Source organism: Rattus norvegicus, chromosome 15 (genome assembly GCF_021556685.1).
Source record: "Rattus norvegicus strain SHRSP/BbbUtx chromosome 15, alternate assembly SHRSP_T2T, whole genome shotgun sequence".
Taxonomy (NCBI): Eukaryota; Metazoa; Chordata; class Mammalia; order Rodentia; family Muridae; genus Rattus; species Rattus norvegicus.
The window spans coordinates 31,755,336-31,774,254 of record NC_141548.1 but is presented as its reverse complement, the minus strand read 5'-3'; the positions used below and the strand labels follow the sequence as shown (position 1 = coordinate 31,774,254).

Here is an 18,919-nt window from a genome sequence, read left to right as displayed (position 1 = left end):
AGACAGACCGGTCCACATGGAGACGTGTGCCACACAAGACACACTGATTCTCTCTGTTCTTCTTTTCTTTCTCTGGGAATCATGCAAACTCAGGCCAACTGATTGCTCTCGTCAGGGAAAACTGGGTATTGAAGGGCCAAGGAGGTGATTCTATAGTAAAGTGCAAAGCCCTGTGTTCCATCCACACATACATAGGCACACATAGACACCACACACACCCATGCATACACATGCGCACACCTAGGCACATACACACATACATATGCACACATAGACACCACATACACCCATACACGCACATGCACACACTTAGACATACCCACCCATGCACATGAATACACATAGATACACACACACACACACACACACACACACACACCCCCCAGTAAGTAGTTCAGATATCAGAGTGATTTATGCCCTTTGGACAAAGAGATCACAGAACACCTGCTATCTGAGGGAGGCCCAGGAGCCAAGCCATGCTGTACCTTCCCCTAGCTTCAAACCAAACGCTGTCATGACTTGGCTCATCTTTGAAGAGAAATGTACCCTGCCACATCCTGTGGCCACCTCCTCCTAAAGCCAGCAGCCTCCAGGCACAACAGGGCATCTATTCTACACATCATCTCCCCAGGCTCGTGCTATAAGCACGACTCAGAGACTTTAGAAAGGGCTTGTCCTTAAACTATATATACACACATGTATATGCATGTGAAGTCTCAGCTATAATTCACAACTGCTTCTTTCTCAGCCAAAGAAACAGCCAGTCATGCCAGGCTGTAGCAGCATAAGCCTTTAATCCCAGCACTCAGGAGACTGGCAGTCAGATGCAGACCTCTCAGTTTGAGGCCTACAGACTAAGTTCCAGGACAGCCAGGGCTACACAGAGGAAACATGTCTCAAAAGAAAAAGAAAAATGGCTAGTCCTTCTTTTCCTACCATGATGATAGGCTTCTGTGAATTTAGAGAGTCTGACTAGGGTTCGTTTCTGTATTTTGTAAGTGGGAAACCAGAGCCCAAAAATAGTGAGCCCAGGGCGGAGACACTCGCTCAGGGGCAGAGTACTTGCCTCACGTAAGCAAGGCCCTGGGCTTAGATCCCCAGCACTGGAAAAAATAAGTAAGCAAGCCTTGTCGAAGGAGGGAGTAGGATCTGAATCTGTCTGTAAGTCTGTGGATCTCTCTGTGGAGATTCATCTGCTCTAGTGTGCACAGGGTGCACTTACAACACCTGGCTTCCACCCCAATTCCCGCAGTCTGACGTAAGCTACAGCAGGTCCGTGAGTGCCTCGATTTCCTCATTCATAACCGAGGATAAGTGTTAGCTCATCGCTGTTATCACCACCATATACTGCCCTCTCAGCTACTTTAACCCACAGCATGTCGTGTTTGAAGTGTAGCTGTCTCTGTGGCACGGCAGCCAGAGAGCGTCGGCAGGGTAGATGGGAGACAGGCACTCCGGAAGTGAGGAACGGATGGGAATTTGGGTTTTACCTTTGTCTCCACTCATTTCATTTCCTGCTTTCCCTCCCAGACTTTTGGAGAGAAGCTCCTAGGGGTCATGGCCTGGATCATGCCCATTTCCGTCGCCCTGTCCACATTTGGTGGAGTCAACGGTTCCCTCTTCACCTCCTCCCGGTGAGTGCTTGCCAGGGCCCTCCGGGCCACTTTTCTGGCCACATTGCTGTGTGTCTTTGATGGACTTGTCTATCAGCAGGATTCTGTGCAACCTCTTGAGTGGTGGCTTTATGGGAGTATGCATGTCAGTGTGGGTGCTAAGGGGGGGGTCTTGCTGCTTTGGGGGTGACCTATGATATGGGGTGTGCAAGGAAGCCCACCTTGCTTTGAAAGAAGTAGAGCTGTGGTTGACAGCAGGATAGTATCTTGGCTACATTCCGAGAGTCCCCTCTCCCCCTTGTGTGGACACAGGCTACTACTAACCAGAAAGAAACCCTACTTTGAAAGAAACCAGGAAGGATTCTTGTGCCTGAAACCTTGAGGTCTGGCCTCTCATGAATATCTAGAGCTAGACTCCACCTGGGAGAGATCCCTCTGAGTGTCCTAAGGAGGCAGGACTACTCCCTACTCAAGAGCCAGGAATTGTGGGAGGCCACAAGGCTTGAGTAGGGAGGAATAGAATGGAAACTTGTCAGTGTGAGAGCCAGTAGCCACAACCTCAACCCAGAATTCCTTGGGAAGCCAGAAACATGAGCAGGCCCGGGAGCCTTGCCCCATCTACCCTGGGATCAGGGCCTTTCTCTATGTCCCTTCCTTCCTGCCATCTCTAGAATGAACCTCTGGGTGTACAGGTGTGGAAGGGTTACCATTTGTGTGACCCACAGGGTTTCTGTGCCCTAGAAACCCAGTACTATTCAAAAGATGAGTCTGGTCTCAGCTGTTTCCCACACCGCTGGACACCTCACAGAGACATTCCGGTGAGATGACAGAGACTGCCGTTGTTCCCAGGATCCAGAGCAGTCGAGAGGGAGTGTGGGCATCACCTTCGACAGAGGAGAACACACACTCACCCGTAGCAACCTCGTGTGCGTGTTACACAGGAGCCGTGGCCACCTGGAGGCCCTAGCAGAGGGCAAGCAGTGGAAGAGCCCTGGCCCATGAGACTCCCTGAGATCTGTTGGAGGAGAGTGGCTGGCTGCAGTCGCTTTAGTTTGGGGTTTGTCCCTCAGGCAGGCCACTCAGTGGTCTGCATGCATGCAGCATAGTCACGTGTGCATGCAGGAGATGCCAGAGGTGTGGCCTCCCCTCCCACGCCACCTCAGCTCACCTACCACTCTCTTCCGTCTTTCCTTTCTTCTTTCTTTCATTCTTTCTTTGTCCCCAAGATTGAATTGGATGATTCTTGCCGAGCAAGCTGTGTGTGCGAGCGCGCATGTGTGTGCACGTGCATGAGCGTGTGCGCATGTGTGTGTGTGAATGTGTGTGTGTGTGTGCGCGTGTGAGTGTGTGTATGTGTGTATGTGTGTGTCTGCACCTGTGCATGTGCGCATGTGAATGTGTTGCGTGTGTTTGTGCGTGTGTGCATGTGTGTGTGTGTTTTACCTAGGGCCATCATATTCCCCATTGTCCCCTGTTGGGATTGTTTCTTGTGACATGGGGCTGTTGGACCTGGACAGTTAGTTACACTTGGCCCTGGCTGTATGTGGAGGATATGCATGAGAACCTGGCTATGTGCATGAAGAAGCCCGCAGAGCCTCCCAGGCTCTAATGCATGCTGCTGTGCCGGCTGGAGAGCACCTCACCATGGAAGAAGCGAGGGGCTGCATGTGTCTGCATGGAATTAGGGAAGCTGGCCTCAGTAGATCATGGTGACAACTGCTTATGGGACTCAGAGTCGCAGCCAGCTCCTACACTTCTAGCGGCTGCTGTTACCACATTCCACCCCAGATACAAAGCAATTCTCTTAGGCCCAGTGTGGGAGCATACACCTCCCATGTCAGCCCTCAGAAGGCTAGACCAAGAAGGCCAAGACTTCCAGGCCAGCCTAGGCTACAGAGCAAATCCCTGTGCACTGTCACGCTGTCACCTTCCTCTCATCCATTAGGTGGCTCAGCAGGAAAAGGCACTGCCACTCCTGGTGATCTGGGTTTGACCCCAGGAACCCAACTCACATGGTGGGAGAAGGGAACTGGCTCACATAGGTTGTCATTTTGACCTCCACAGATAACACACACACAGGAACAAATATGTAAATACACAGATGAAGTTAAGTTTTTTAAAGAAAACAGATTATTAACACTAAAGTGTAATAACTGTTGCTGGCAGTGGATTTTTTTGGTTTTTGTTTTGTTTGAAAGAGGCATAAAGAGATAAGAGGGAAGGGTCTGTTTTCAATGTTGCTCTGAGTCTGGGTCTCTCCCTGTCTTCCCCACTATCTCCTTCTCTCCTACGGGTGTTTTTTGTTTTTTTTTTAATATTTATTTATTTATATGTAAGTACACTGTAGCTGTCTTCAGACACCCAGAGAGGGCATCAGATCCCATTACAGATGGTTGTGAGCCACCATGTGGTTGCTGGGAATTGAACTCAGGACCTCTGGAAGAGCAGTCAGTGCTCTTAACTGCTGAGCCATCTCTCCAGCCCTCCTACGGGTGTTTTAAAAAATCACGTTTTAGTCTGTATGAATTTGCCTGCCTGTCTGTCTATGAACCATGTGTGTACTTGGCACCCACAGGGTGGGAAGAAGGTGTCAGGTGCCCCTTAAACTGGAATTGTAAATGGTTATGAGCCACCACGTGGTTGCTGGGAATCGAACCCAGTTCCCCTGCAAGAGCAACAACTATGCTTAACCACTGAGCCTGCCCTCCTGCCCTCTCCCTATTTATGAGACAGGGTCACATATGCTGGCCTCAAATGGCAAATCCCCTCCCTTGGGCTCTATGTGCTGGGTTCACAGGCATGTGCCGCCATGCCCAGCTTAGGATCTCGGATTTATGGGCTGCATTTTTGTTTGATGTTGTATTGTGAGCATGTTCTCACATAATCATTTTCTTCAGAAACATGATTTTGAGGGCTGGAGAGATGGCCCAGATTCAACTCCCAGCACCCACACGGCGGCTCAACCATCTGTAACGATCTGACTCTTCTGGCCTTCGCCGACACAGCTCGCACACAGTGCACAGACATACATTCAGATAAACCCCAGTACACATGAAATAAAAAGTGTGAAAAAACATGACTTTTTTTTTAACTTCACCATTTCCCATCTTATAGATATATCCTAATTTCTTTACCCAGTGTCATAATTTTAAGCTTTTAAGAACACTTGGGATTCGGCTCCCTGCCAGAGCCTTTGTGTGTATGTGCAACTTTCAGCAACTCTTGTATTAGGGTTTTTGGGTTTTTTTTTTTTTTCCTTTTCTTTTTTTCGGAGCTGGGGACCGAACCCAGGACCTTGCGCTTGCTAGGCAACTGCTCTACCACTGAGCTAAATCCCCAACCCCTGTTTGTTTGTTTTTTAAAGAAGACTTCTAGAGGATAGAATGAGTATTTCTAAGGGTATACATTTTAGGTGCAGTGTATATACAATAAAATGCACAAATTTCAAGTGTGATTGAGAAGTCATGACAGTTTATGGACAAACAAGAAGCTATCGGTGTCCCACCTGCTTTTTTTGGGGGGTGGGGTGGGGTTCAGAGTTTCTTTCATTACCATATTGGGATCAGGAATCAAAGCATCATAAAGATAGTAGATCAGTCCACATTAACAAAAAGGCCACAGTCTAAACCAGCCAGGGCTTGTGAGATTCACCGAGACCGTGCAGTAGGAAGTTGCCCCTAATCCTCTTAGACAGGGCTTGTGCAGCCACAAGTCTCTAAGGAAAGGACCTGCCAACGGACAAGCATGGCCTGGCACCTGGGCAGAGCCCCGCCTATGTTTTTCCAGCCCTTGGCCTCTCTCCATTCTCACAGACGCAGCTAGTCTCCGGATATGATAAGAACGCTGTTAGAGCAGTGCACAGGTGGCTTGGAGCTCTGTGCCAGGGAATCAGTCGCCCTTAAGGACAAGACGTTTCTTAGGTAAAGGAGAAACGCAGCCAAGCAGTGGGCTGGACCTTAGCTCGGGTTTTAAAGAAGTAGAGGCAGGAGGAGCAGGAATTCAAGGCCCATTGTAGCTCCCATAGCTTCATAGCTTCGTAGACATGGGGAGTGGAGCAGAGTGCCCTGAGCCAGCTACATCATACTGTCAGTCTCCACGCACCCCGATCTGTGCACCTATCCATTGGCTGCCTCTGGTTTGCCTGTGCCTGCATTTGTGAACGTAGGGCCGGAAAGCGTGCCCACGAAGGCAGAGTCCTAGCCGGTGGAGGGGACTGCTGTGTGGACCAAAGGAGAGCACGGTGAGGGAACCTCGGCTTAGTGGTTCACAGGCTATCCCGGACTGACGGACTTTTCTTCCTGCCAGGCTGTTCTTTGCTGGAGCCAGAGAAGGCCACCTTCCCAGCGTGTTAGCCATGATCCACGTGAAGCGCTGCACCCCAATCCCAGCACTGCTCTTCACAGTAAGGCCCCACCCCCACCCCACCCCTGCCGCCGCCAGCCGCCAGCCTTGCGCAGATCCTTCGCTTTGTGCCCAGTCTTGATTGGGAGTCATACCATCTGTCCCTACATACCTGCCACCCCTTCTTATCTAGTTCTGCATTTCCCTGGGCTCTGGCTAAGTTAGCACATGTGGCCACTGGCTTTATGAATGTCAAGGGATATAATTAGGAAAGATCCTGAGTCTAAAACACCTACAACTCTCAGGCTGACTCATTTTTCTCCTCCTATCCTGTTGACTCAGACTGAAAAGACTTAGAATGCCAAAGCCTAACAAAATCCTGTCTCTGCCCCTGTACTTACTGGCACCTGCTCCCACAAGGTGCCGCTCTGAGCCTCTGCCGTCACTGCTCGCCCTTCCCCCAACCTCACCACCTTTCCGCCCAGGGTACCCTGTAGCCTCTTGGAAAATGCCATCAAAATAGTTCAGGGTACACCTGATAAGAAACACAGCCAGGGGAAAACTCATAAATCGAAAGTGGAGAAAAGGCAGCTTTGAACAGGGAAGAAATGAGGTTTAAAAAAAGGGGGTGGGGTGGGGATTTAGCTCAGTGGTAGAGCGCTTGCCTAGCAAGCGTAATGCCCTGGGTTCGGTCCTCATCTGGGGCGGAGGAGGGGGGAGCAGAATCTTTCAGAACAGTGGTTCTCAACCTGTGGGTCGTGAGTCCCATGGTTAGCATATCAGATATTTGCATTACTATTCATAACAGTAGCAAATTACAGTAATGAAGTGGCGACAGATGATTTTTTTAAAAAGATTTTATTTATTCTATGTCTGTGAGTACACTATAGCTGCTTTCAGACCCACCAGAAGAGGGCATCAGATCCCATTACAGATGGTTGTGAGCCACCATGTGGTTGCTGGGAATTGAACTCAGGACCTCTGGAAGAGCAGTCAGTGCTCTTAACCACTGAGTCGTCTCCCCAACCCCACAACAAATAATATTTTTAATAATTTATTTATCTTTATTTCATGTGCATTTGGTGTTTTGCCTTGCATGTATGCCAGTGTGAGGATGTCAGGGCCACTGGAACTGGAGTCACAGACAGTTGTGAGCTGTAGGTGCTGGGAACTGAACTCAGTTCCTCTAGAAGAGCTGTCTTAACCACTGAGCCATCTCTACAGCCTACAACAAAGTAATGTTATGGTTGGGGGTCACCACAACTTGAGGAACTGTATTAAAGGGTTGCAGCATTGGGAAGGTTGAGAATCACTAACTTAGTTAAAAGAAAGAGCAAAGGCTTTGTCCTTGTTAATTTTTTTTTAATTAATTTTATTTTCTTTCTGAATCTTGAATAAAACATTACAAAGTACGTTGAACCAGACATAGTGGCACACACCTTTCATCCCAACACTCAGGAGGCAGAGGTAGGCAGATCTCTGAGTTTGAAGCCAGCTACTTAGCAAGTCCCAGGCCAGCCATCTCAAAACAACGACAACACCAAAACTCACTTTGGTCCCCAAGAGAGGCAATCAGAAGTCAAGGTAACAGAGCTCACTGGGAGAATTCCGCAGGGTTCAGGTGCGGCATGAAGGTCATCTTGATTGGCTGGTTGCAGAAGCAATGGAAGGAGATAGTATTTTCCATGAGTCGCCCGGCTTCTCTCAGCTCTGAGTTGCGATACTGCTGCTGTTGCAGGGCAAAGACAGGGAGAAGTCACCATCAGATCTCATGGGAGAAGTAAGCCTTGCCCTCATTGGCCTCCACAGACTGTTGGAGCGGATGGGCAGAGTTCATCCCGAGAGAGTCACAGAGAGGATTTTTGAAGTTGGAAAGTGACTTCCATGGAGAAAAACTCCTAGCAATGTTACAGGCTTTAATGAGTTTGTGTTTGTAGAATGTTAAGACAACAGCCTACCTGTGTTGGCGTTTAATCACTTTTCTAAATGGAAAAATAGAGTAGATCACTCGGCCAAGAGAAAAGGATGATGAAAGTCATGAGGCCTCACTCACTAGTTAACAGTCTCCTTAAGGGGTCAAAAGGATGAAAGGAAATAAATTAGCTTGAGCCATAATCAAAAGTGAAATGTGGCGGGATGGGAGATGCCCAGAGCCAGCTAATACCAGCATGGCCAATCCAGGTATCCATCTACTCTGAATGATTCCTCCCACACTGTAACAGTGGTTACATAGCCACATTTTTATCCCTGTAATAAGAAAGCGGTTCTTAGCCTGATGTGGCGACACAGACCTTTAATCTCTACACCCAGGAAGCAAAGGCAGCTGGATCTCTGTGAGTTTGAGGCCAGCCTGGTTTATATAGAAAGTTCCAGGACAGCCAGAGCTACGTAGAGAGACCCTGTCTCCAAAAAGTCAGAAAGAAGTTCCTGGCGTATAATCCATCCTGGGCTACTCAAGGTAGCTGAGAGTCCTCTTCTGGAGATGTCCACCATAAAACAGCACACCTGGCCCAGACGGGGAGAATAGCTGCTAACCTGTGAACATCTCCTCCAGTCTCCAAATGCCTTCCTTCTCCTTCTCCTTGCCAGTGCCTCTCCACCCTGCTGATGCTGGTCACCAGTGACATGTATACACTCATCAACTACGTGGGCTTCATCAACTACCTCTTCTACGGGGTTACAGTTGCAGGACAGATAGTCCTTCGCTGGAAGAAGCCTGACATCCCCCGCCCCATCAAGGTAAAAGGAGCTGCCATGGAGTCCCTTCCCTTTTTCTACTGAATCTAGCTGCGTTGCCGATTGAACCACCATGGCTCTTGGCTATGTGTGTGGGGACCATTATTTCCTTTCTTCACTCCTAAATCTTACACTGTAGGTGGTTTTCAGGATTCCCTCATCTGCCCTGGTCCTCCAATATCTGGGTTCACTATACTATGCATCTATCCCACAGTGAGTCTCCTTCTGTTTGCTTGTAGGAATTGTAGCCACCGGTCAGATGGGTACCTCCTCGGTTGGTAGAGCGTGAGTTGCTTAGTGCCAGGGTGGTGGGTCGGAGCCCCACGTTAGGCACCAATATGTTGTTGCAAATACTTAATCTCAATCAGGGGCTTACCCTGCCTTTGATCATTCAGTTCCCAGATAAAAAACACAAAACTTTTAGATTTATAATAAGCCTTTAATACACTAGAGATGAATAGATATCTGCCCTGTAAGCTATTAGTATCTACTTCCCCATCAGTAACCCCAAGTCATAGCTTGTGTTCCAATCTGGGCCACTCTTAACTCCAATTGGCCAGCCCTATGACTATGTTTTCATGACTCAACTACCCCGTGGCACCTTCTCCTCTCTCCATCTTCTTCTCTTCTCCCTCTTGGTCCTGCCTCAGACCCAAGCCCAGGAACCTAAGCCACACCTACCTCTCCTCTGCCCAGTTACACGCTGTAGGTATCTTTATTCAGCCAGTAGTTTTAAATTAAGGAGGAAGATTGCATAGTATCACTTGATGTGTGTGAAAACTTCCTTGTCCCTGGGGGTAACCAGACCTTGGGGGACAGTAATTATTTAGAATTGCAATACACAACAACAGACCAAACCTCAACGCCTTTCTTGAAGCTTTCCAGCCTATGCCTACAGTCCTTGCTTTTCAAAGTCCCAAGACCAAACACAGGTTCAGTGAATAAACAAACAACAACTGATATCGTTGGTTCTTCGATTGCTCAGAACAAGATAGACTGGAGTGCTGAGTTCTCTTAAAACTAGACAGAGCCTGGAGTTATTTGAGGATCCTGTTCTAGATTCTTCCCACTAAGAAAGAAGGACTCTCTCTGCTCTCTCAGTTGCCCCTGACATTATTACTGTCCCTTTCTCCCACTCCTAAAACACCTCCTAGAGGGAAGGGAAGCTAGATAAACTCATCTCCTTCGGAGGTGGGAAGGGAGGTAAGTAGCTGAAGCATCTGCCCCTACGTCAGGAAGCATCTCAGGTGCCCAACACATGTGGTCAGCAAGAAGTCAAGCCTGTGCAGCTGATAGTTCCTTCTGAACAACATGCAGCCCAGGCCCTAGCCCGCCTTATTCCCTTTTGGCTTTCCTGATCTCCTGGGACTAAGCAATTTTCCCTTCTCCAGTTGCTTGAAGGAAATAAATTGAGGCTGATCCTAGTGTGGGTGCTAAGCATAGCCATCGTATAGTCAGATGATGAGGCCTGGCCCAGGCGCGTGTGTGTGTGGACAGAAGTTCAGACAGATCCAGGTCATTTCCTTTCCTTCCTCTCCTCCTCCAAGGACCCCTGCAAGTATCTGATATCCTAATTCTCATCCCCTGGCCTTCTCTGCTGCCATAGGCACTTACATGAGTCACGAGGTCTTATCTGACCTCACCCAGGAAGGGCATGAATAATAAAGGTCCTTACTTCCCTGTCCCACTGCCCAATTTCACCAACATCTGCGGATACAGCACCTAGAGGGGCCTGAAGTGTGAGACACAGAGCCGGATGCAGTTCCGCCATTTCCCTCAAGGATGAGGATGAAGAAGAGAGTGCCCTGCTCCTAATGGATGCTAAGAGCTGCAAACTCACAGCACTTCTGTGCTCCACAGATCAGCCTGCTGTTTCCCATCATCTACTTGCTGTTCTGGGCCTTCCTGCTGATTTTCAGCCTGTGGTCAGAGCCAGTAGTATGCGGCATTGGCCTTGCCATCATGCTGACGGGTGTTCCTGTATACTTCCTGGGTGTCTACTGGCAACACAAACCCAAGTGTTTCAATGACTTCATTGGTAAGTGGTGACAAGAAAGAGGTCCTCTTGAGAAGGTACATAGCAGTCTGACTAGGAAGCCAAACCAGAGTCAGGAAGCCAAGGTTCCCCCTTACTTGAGTCCACAGCGCTTACAATTCAGGGCCAGGAATGACAGATGTCTTCCAAAGACCTCTAAGGAGACAAGACCAGTCGATTTCCCTGCACAGACCTTAAGCAACCTACCAGCTAGCCATCAGGAACTACTATAGGTTAGCCGGAGACCAGTATAGACCTTGGGAATGGGGGCAGGCAGGCAGTGGGCACAGAGAAAGTGCAAGACTAGAGCCTGGGTGAACAAGAGGCAACCCTCAGATAATGCAGAATATGGACAAGCTGGCCTCCAAAAGTCACTTGCTATTCTGAGGTAAAAGCTGAGACGGAGGAGCTGGACCTGACTGGTGGGGCTGGCAGCACATTACACTGACTCTATATTGTTTCCTTCCACAGAGTCCCTAACTCTAGTGAGTCAGAAGATGTGTGTGGTCGTGTATCCCCAGGAGGGGGACTCGGGGACCGAGGAAACAATTGATGACGTAGAGGAACAACACAAGCCTATCTTCCAGCCTACTCCTGTCAAGGACCCAGACTCGGAGGAGCAGCCCTGAAGACTGCCAGCCTTTAACTGGCCACCCCCCCTTCATCCTTTCTGCCCTGTATCCCTGCCTAGGTCCCCCCAACACACACACACACACACACACACACACACTCACACACACACTCACACACACACACACACACACACACACACACACACACACTTCTGTTAGGCAGGGGCAAGACCTGGGTGTCCACAGCGAGACATTCTAAACAAAGACCCTGACCTTTGTACCCAAAGAACCTGCTTCCAGCACCAAGGCCCATGGTCAAGGTCAGTGCACCGGGACCTGCACACACCCTAAGGTTTAGAGGAGAGTGGAGGTGCCATTGGTACCCTACAGGGCCTTTCCTCCTGGGCCCATGCTCTTTAGGTGCCTCTAAGAAACCTGGGTTCACTACTGTTTCTTCTCCCTAACCCTGAGCCCAGGCAAAGCCTCCACTGGAAAAAAGGTAGCATCCCCAGTGAGTTAGTTGGGGAAGACAACTCAAATTGTCACCATTAACAGTCAGCTGGGGAGACTCAGATGTGGCTTCATTCACCAGGGAGCCAAAAGGCAGAGGGCTCACTTCTCTTTGCCTTCTGCACTCTGTACTACCACGGCTCCACTGCCCAGCCTCGACCTGAGACCCACAAAGTTCCCTTTCAGGATGCCTCTTCCCCACAGAGCTAAGGACCAAGAAGGAGGACTGCCCCCCTCCCCCCCAGCTCTCAGCCAGGCTTGTGGAATATATAGGGAAAGGCTCAGACTGCAGAAGCCAAGCCCTGCCCCACCCCTGCCCCTGCCTCCTGTCCTCTTGTGGTGCCAAAGCTCCCTGAAGCAGAAAAACTTCTTATATTCAGTCTAACAGACCTATCTCTCTTAAGGGCAAAGCGACTCAGCTCCTCCCTGTCCCCCTGTGTGAAAGAAAGAGCAGTAGCCCTCTTCTCCCAGCAGCTCTGCCCACTCACAGATCTGCCTGCCGTCCTCCTCTTTCCTCCCCTGGACCTTGGCTCAAGGACCAGGTATGAAGGATCCCCCAAGTCCTTCAGGCCTGAAGTAAGAGTCAACCCAGCCTTAAGTCATCTCCCATCCAAGAACTGGGTCTAAAACGTTCCCCATTTCTAACCTTCAAGACAGACCTGATGTTAAATCCTTCCCTGGAAGGAAGGGTGCTTTCCCCCTTCCCAGGGGTGCTCATCCCTCACCCTGGGGAGACCATGTTGGTGAGGTAGGGGGAGAATGTTTTCTGAAGGCCAGTTCCTCTCCCCTCCTCCAGCTCAAAACAATCTCACCGTCCTCCTGCCATCCCATTTGGGACAAGATGACAGGATGGCACTCACTTTGGAGACCTCAGAAAAGCCCCTTCCAGGAGAGCTGCTGGTCTGTGCTGTACAGGAAGGGTGACAGCATCTGCCTTCTCCTGGCAGCCTCCACACCTGCTGTGCTTAGGACAGGATCCTTTGATCACAAAGCAGAACCCTAATCCTGTTCCATCTACTCAAACTGGAACACCCAGGGGCCTTTTCCTGGTCTCCCAACTTCCCACCTAGCTCACCCTACCCCTAACTGGTGAGAGGCTGAGTTTGGGCTGAATTGTGGCCCTTCAGAATACAGTCCAGGCAGGCTGTGGGGCCTCTGGGGGGGCCAGGGACCACCCCTCTACCCCTTTCCTCCCATTCCTTCAGCCTGCACCTGCCCCTCCTTGAATTATTGTCTCTCTCTCTCTTTTTTTTTTTAAGTGGATGCCTTACTTTTTGGATAACTATTTTTGAAGCTGGTATTTCTATTTCTTTTGGATTTTTTAATGTATGGTGGTTTGGGGGCAGAGCTAGAACCTTAATCGTCTGTCGCTGAGTTCATTTAGGTTTTAAATTTTATTGGTTTGTTTTATGGAGTATTTTCTTTTCTCGTAATAAAATTTTAAATGGAAATGAAGCAATGGCGTTAATGATCATAGATCACATCTAAATCGGAGTCCATGGGCATTTTTTATTTAGTCCAGAACCCTTCAGGGACTGCATTCCTGAAAGCCTTCATTGTCACACCTCCTAGCTGGCCTAGGGATGTGGAGTCTGTGCCTTCTAATGACTCCCGCTTGTCCCTTCTGTTGAATCCTGAAAGATTACTGAGTTCCCTCTCTGTTTGCCATCTGGAAATCCTGCAAAGTAGGAAGCAAGGCTCATCACTCTCCAACGGTGAGGCGTGGGCCAGGGACGATCAGCACCAAGCCGAGTCCGGGAAGGCAAAGATGGGGGTGATAATTCCAACACCTGGTGAGAAAGCTCTCGGTGGAGAGAGCCCCGAGGGTCCAAGGAGCCTGTTCCCCAGCTAAGCAGGAGCAGCTGAGAGGATGATGCTGGGAGGAAGATAAAGATGACTAGGACTGGAAGAAAAAAGGAGGAGCTGAGGGGCGTGTGCGTGCGTGCGTGCGTGCGTGCGTGTATCCATGTGCATGCATATGGGCACCACAGCACTTTTAGAGAGGTCCAAAAACAACTTGCAAGAGTTGGTTCTCTTGGGGTTGGGGATTTAGCTCAGTGGTAGAGCGCTTGCCTAGCAAGCACAAGGCCCTGGGTTCGGTCCCCAGCTCCGGAAAAAAGAAAAGGGAAGAAAAAAAAAAAAAGAGTTGGTTCTCTCTTTCAATAGTGTGGGTCTCAGGGACAGAATTTGGGTTAAGGTTGGCAACAAGTGGTGTTTTGCTAGCCCCCTAGAGACAAAAACCTTTTTTTTTAATTAGTTATAAGAAACAAACACATTGGCTGGTCACGGTGGCATATGCCTTTAATCACAGCACTCAGGAGACAGAGACCAGTAGATCTGTGAGTTCTAGGCCAGCCTGGTTCATGTAGCAAGTTCCAGTATAGCTAGGGACCTGATGGCCTTTTTTTATTTTTTTTAACATTTATTTATTATACATAAGTACACTGTAGCTGTCTTCAGACACACCAGAAGAGGGCATCAGATCTCATTATAGATGGTTGTGACCCACCATGTGGTTGCTGGGATTTGAACTCAGGACCTCTGGAAGATCAATCAGTGCTCTTAACTGCTGAGCCATCCTTCCAGCCCGAGGACCTGATGATCTTTTGGAAAGTCAATGGGACTTTCTTCCGCCCCTCCTTTCTGGGCCATTCTCCGGAAGCCTCTCCTGGGGCACTGTCATTCCAGAGCCAGCTCTGCTCACAGACCTGCATGCTACCTGTGTGGAGGAGGTGGGTGGACAGCAAGACATGACCCTCTACCTGGGACACCGAGGCTCAGGCACCTCCGCTCCAAGTTCCAGCCTGGCGTTAATGCTCCGGCTCGTGGCTGTCCTTACTCCATGTCCTCGGTCATCCTCAGAGGCACGTGCCAAGATGGCAGCCACTGAGCACAGGGTGGCCAGCCACAGGGCAACTGTGTACCCTCAGACAAGTCACCGCACCTCTTTAACCTTTTTTGGGTTACCACTTGGGTAGGATTGGACTTTATCTCCAATCTTCTAATCCTTGGTTACCTCCAAAGCAGAGGGTGACAATTGTCTCAAGGATGGCTGCCCTGCAAACCTCATATCACCTTTCCAAAACCCTGTTTCCTCTCTCTGGCCTCACCAAGTCTCCCCATTCTGGTGCAAGCAGGCTTGTTGATTCCCTCTTAAGTAATGGAGACACTTGTCCCAGGAGTCCCTCTCCCCACATAAGGTGGTACCTGCTGATCTTTCGGCCTGCTCAGAGATGCTCAGGGTCTCGTGATGATGGACACGCCCTGCTTCCCAGCCTGAACCTTTTCCCTCTCTCTGTCCTGGCAGCGACTGCAAGGCTTGGAATTTCACATGTCTTGAGTTTGGACAATATTTCTTCTTCAGACACTTTGGGAACCTTTTAGAAGTCATGAAGTCATGGGTGCTTATGTGTTTGGGTTTTTTTTGCCTGTGCCTTTATTCTGTGTATGTATAAACATGTAAGGGGGTCAGAGGTCTTTCCTCACCTTTCATACCACACTGATCCTGGGGCTCAAACTCCAGTCAACAGACTTGGTGTCAAGCCATCTCAACAGCTCACATTCATTCATTAATGTACTCATACAACAGGTCTTTCTGATTATGGTGTCCAAGGGCTTTATCATATTTTTCAGAAATAACAAGTTTATCACAGATTCCAAATAACCTTTGCCTCCTGTACAGTATTTACATATGTAATGTCACATGCCTTTAGCACGAACTTTAGTCCAAGAACTCAGAGGGCAGAGTGTTGGAGACTGGTTCTCATGCTTGATTCAACCTGGAATATGCGTGTCCAAATGCTAAAGGTCTTTGTCACCTATTGGTTTTTGTTTTTTTGTTTTTTTTCGGAGCTGGGGACCGAACCCAGGGCCTTGCGCTTGCTAGGCAAGCGCTCTACCACTGAGCTAAATCCCCAGCCCCCACCTATTGGTTTTTGATCGATCAATAAAGATGCCAACAGCCAATGACTGGGCACAGGGCAGGCACAGTTGTGTGGGGTAGGGCACAGAGAAGAACGGAGGAGAATCTCCATGACTGGGGAAGAAGGATGGGACACAGGAGCTGCAAGGGAGAAAGCCAACCAGCCATGTGAGAATTCGGGTGGGTGGCCACTGGCCACTTCCCTGATTGGGCCTTGGGGAACAGGGGAAGGTTTAGGAGTGCCCAGCCTTTGAAGTAGCCAAGTCATTTTAAAAAATAAGCTAATGTGTGTGTGTGTGTGTCTCCTTCATTCTCTGATCCAAAGAGAGTTGTTGGGCGGGTGTACACATGCAATCCCCTGGCCCCACAAAGCGGGGTAACAAAAACTCACTGCTACAGCAGAGGCACTCAGATCTCTGAATTCAAGGCCAGCCTGGTCTACACAGTGAGTTCCAGTCCAGCCAGGTGAAACCCTGTCTCAAAAAACAGTGGTGTGAAAGTGTGAGCCAAATAAACCCTCTTCTCCCCAACTTACTTTTAGTCATGGTGTTTCACCACAGCAATAGAAGCCCTAATTAAGACAGGGGCCATTCGTTGCTAAATGATTTAATAATACTGTAATGTGTATTTCTTTGTGGGGAAAGCTTTTTTTTGTCTTGAAAATGATAGATATTTGTAGAATATGGAGACTAACTCCTAGGAGTTGCTTTACTCTGTCAATGACTTAAGTCACTGGGACTCACTAATTTTCTCTGAGAGAACAGTTGATTGAGAAATTTCTATTGTAAATAGCTCAGTGTTACATAATGAAGCTTAAAGTGTTTGTAGTCTTGGCATAGGGACACGGCCGAAATAACTGACTCCTTCCTCGCTCTGCAGAGCCTCCCCTGCCCCAGCCACCTCGCAGTGTGGGCCATTTGCTCAGTGTGCTTCTGTGCAGATAATGTGGCCCTGCTCTCGGGAGCCCAGAACCTTTTACAGACACTTTTTAATTGTGTTCCTTCCTGCTGCCACAATCAGCATGACTGTATAGAGTCCCTTAGACTAGCCACACATCCAGAGTTATATGGAAACAGAATGCCCAAATGGACATGTCGTAATTTTTGTTATAATAAATATGAAATTTAAAAAAAAAAAAGACAGGGGCCATTATTACAAATAAAAACCTCAGCCTTTTCTCAAAGAGCAAAATGTAGCCCACCTGGTAAAATGCTTGCAAGCATGAATGATGTCCTGGGCAGTCCCCAACACCACCAGACAGACAGACAGACAGACAGACAGGAAGAGAGAGAAAGAAGGCATGGTGGTTGAATCCCAGCATTTTGGAAGGTGGTCAAAGATTTAAGTCCAGGCTAGAGAGGTGGCTCAGCAGTTAAGAGCACTGACTGCTCTTCCAGAGGTCCTGAGTTCAATTCCCAGCAACCACATGGTGGCTCACAACCATCTGTAATGGGATCTGATAACTTCTTCTGGTGCTGTCTGAAGACAGCTACAGTGTACTTATACAGAATAAATGAATAAATATATCTTTAAAAGAAAAACTGCTCTTCCAGAAGACATAAGTTCAATGTCCAGCTCACACATGGCAAGTTTCAACTACTTTAACTCCAGTTCTAAGGGATCTAGCACCTTCCTCTGGCCTCTGACTGTAGCAGGCATGAATATGTCATACAAACATAAATGTAGACAAGACATCATACACACAAAGTAAAGGGGCACACACCTTACCAGGCATGGTAACGCACACCTCTAACCCCAGTTCTTGGGAGGCAGAGGTAGGCAGACCTCTGTGAGCTTGAGGAAAGCCAGGGCTACTCGGAGAAACCTTGTCTTAAAAAAACAAACAGGGGCTGAGGATTTAGCTCAGTGGTAGAGCGCTTACCTAGGAAGCGCAAGGCCCTGGGTTCGGTCCCCAGCTCCGAAAAAAAGAACCAAAACAAACAAACAAACAAACAAACAAACAAACAAACAAACGACATCTTTTTTTAAAAAATTCAAGGCCATTCTTTGTTTCTAATGAATTGGAGGCCTCTGTGGGATTCATGAAACTGTCTCCAAAAATATAAATAAATAAATAAATAAATAAATAAATAAATAAATAAATAAGAGTGGGCAAGAAGTTGCAGCAGCAAGAGTTCCTGTCATTGAGCATGAAAGCCTGGGGCCCACATGGTAGAAAAAGAAAATCAACCCCTGAATGTTTTCTGTGACCTCCACAATGCTCTGCGGCACATAAACAAATAGAATGTGATTTTTTTTTTCCATGTGGAAAGGTTTAATGAAAGAAGAAGAGTAGAAGAGGAGAGGAGTAGAAGCCGGCCATGAGCACGTGGAGGGAAGGGGGAGGGGAATGGAGAGAGAAGGGACAAAGGGGAAGAGGGGAAAAGGCAAGGAACAAGGAGCAAGAGCTAGAATGTGATTTTTTAATAATTAGAAAAGTAGCCTGGGGCTGGGATGATGGCTTACCAATTTAGGGCTCACACTGCTCTTGCAGAAGACCAGAGTTCAGTTCCCATCGCCCACATCAGATGGCTGAGGACTGTTTAATTCCAGCTCCAGGGGATCAGTGAGAATATTTGGGCTCATGTGCACACTGCATACACACACTAAATAAGTAAACAAACAAACAAAATAAATCTTTTTTTTTTTTCGGAGCTGAGGACCAAACCCAGGGCTTTGCGCTTGCTAGGCAAGTGCTCTACCACTGAGCTAAATCCCCAACAAACAAAATAAATCTTTTTAAAAGTTTCATCCCTTGGGGCTGGGGATTTAGCTCAGTGGTAGAGCGCTTACCTAGGAAGCGCAAGGCCCTGGGTTCAGTCCCCAGCTCCGAAAAAAAGAACCAAAAAAAAAAAAAAAGTTGCATCCCTTGGAACTGTGGACATGGTTTGGTAGTTAAGAGCACTGGCTGCCCTACCAGAGGTCCTGTGTTCAAATCTCAGGACTCACACGGTGGCTCACAACCATCTATAATTGTAGGTCCAATGGAATCTGATACCCTCTTCTGGTGTGCAGATCTACACTGGGACAAAACACCTATATACATAAATAAATAATAATTTATTTATGTATACATCTTTTCTAAAAAGCTGCATCCCAGGGAAAAGAAACCAAGAAAGAAAGAGGAAGAGGAAGAGAAGGAGGAAGAAGAGAGGAGGAAGAGGAAGAGGAGGAGGAAAACAAGAGTCAG

At 48.4% G+C, this 18,919-nt stretch overlaps 1 protein-coding gene across 1 annotated transcript in view; it reads left to right on the top strand.

The window, feature by feature from the left end:
* Slc7a8 (solute carrier family 7 member 8) overlaps positions 1-13,262 on the top strand; it is a 60,218-nt gene extending 46,956 nt beyond the window's left edge. Inside the window, 5 exon segments of the mRNA NM_053442.1 lie at positions 1,531-1,634; positions 5,919-6,015; positions 8,544-8,693; positions 10,551-10,728; positions 11,197-13,262. Coding sequence (NP_445894.1) covers positions 1,531-1,634; positions 5,919-6,015; positions 8,544-8,693; positions 10,551-10,728; positions 11,197-11,354 — 687 coding nt within the window. The 3' untranslated portion in view covers positions 11,355-13,262.
* The last annotated feature ends 5,657 nt before the right edge of the window (positions 13,263-18,919 follow it).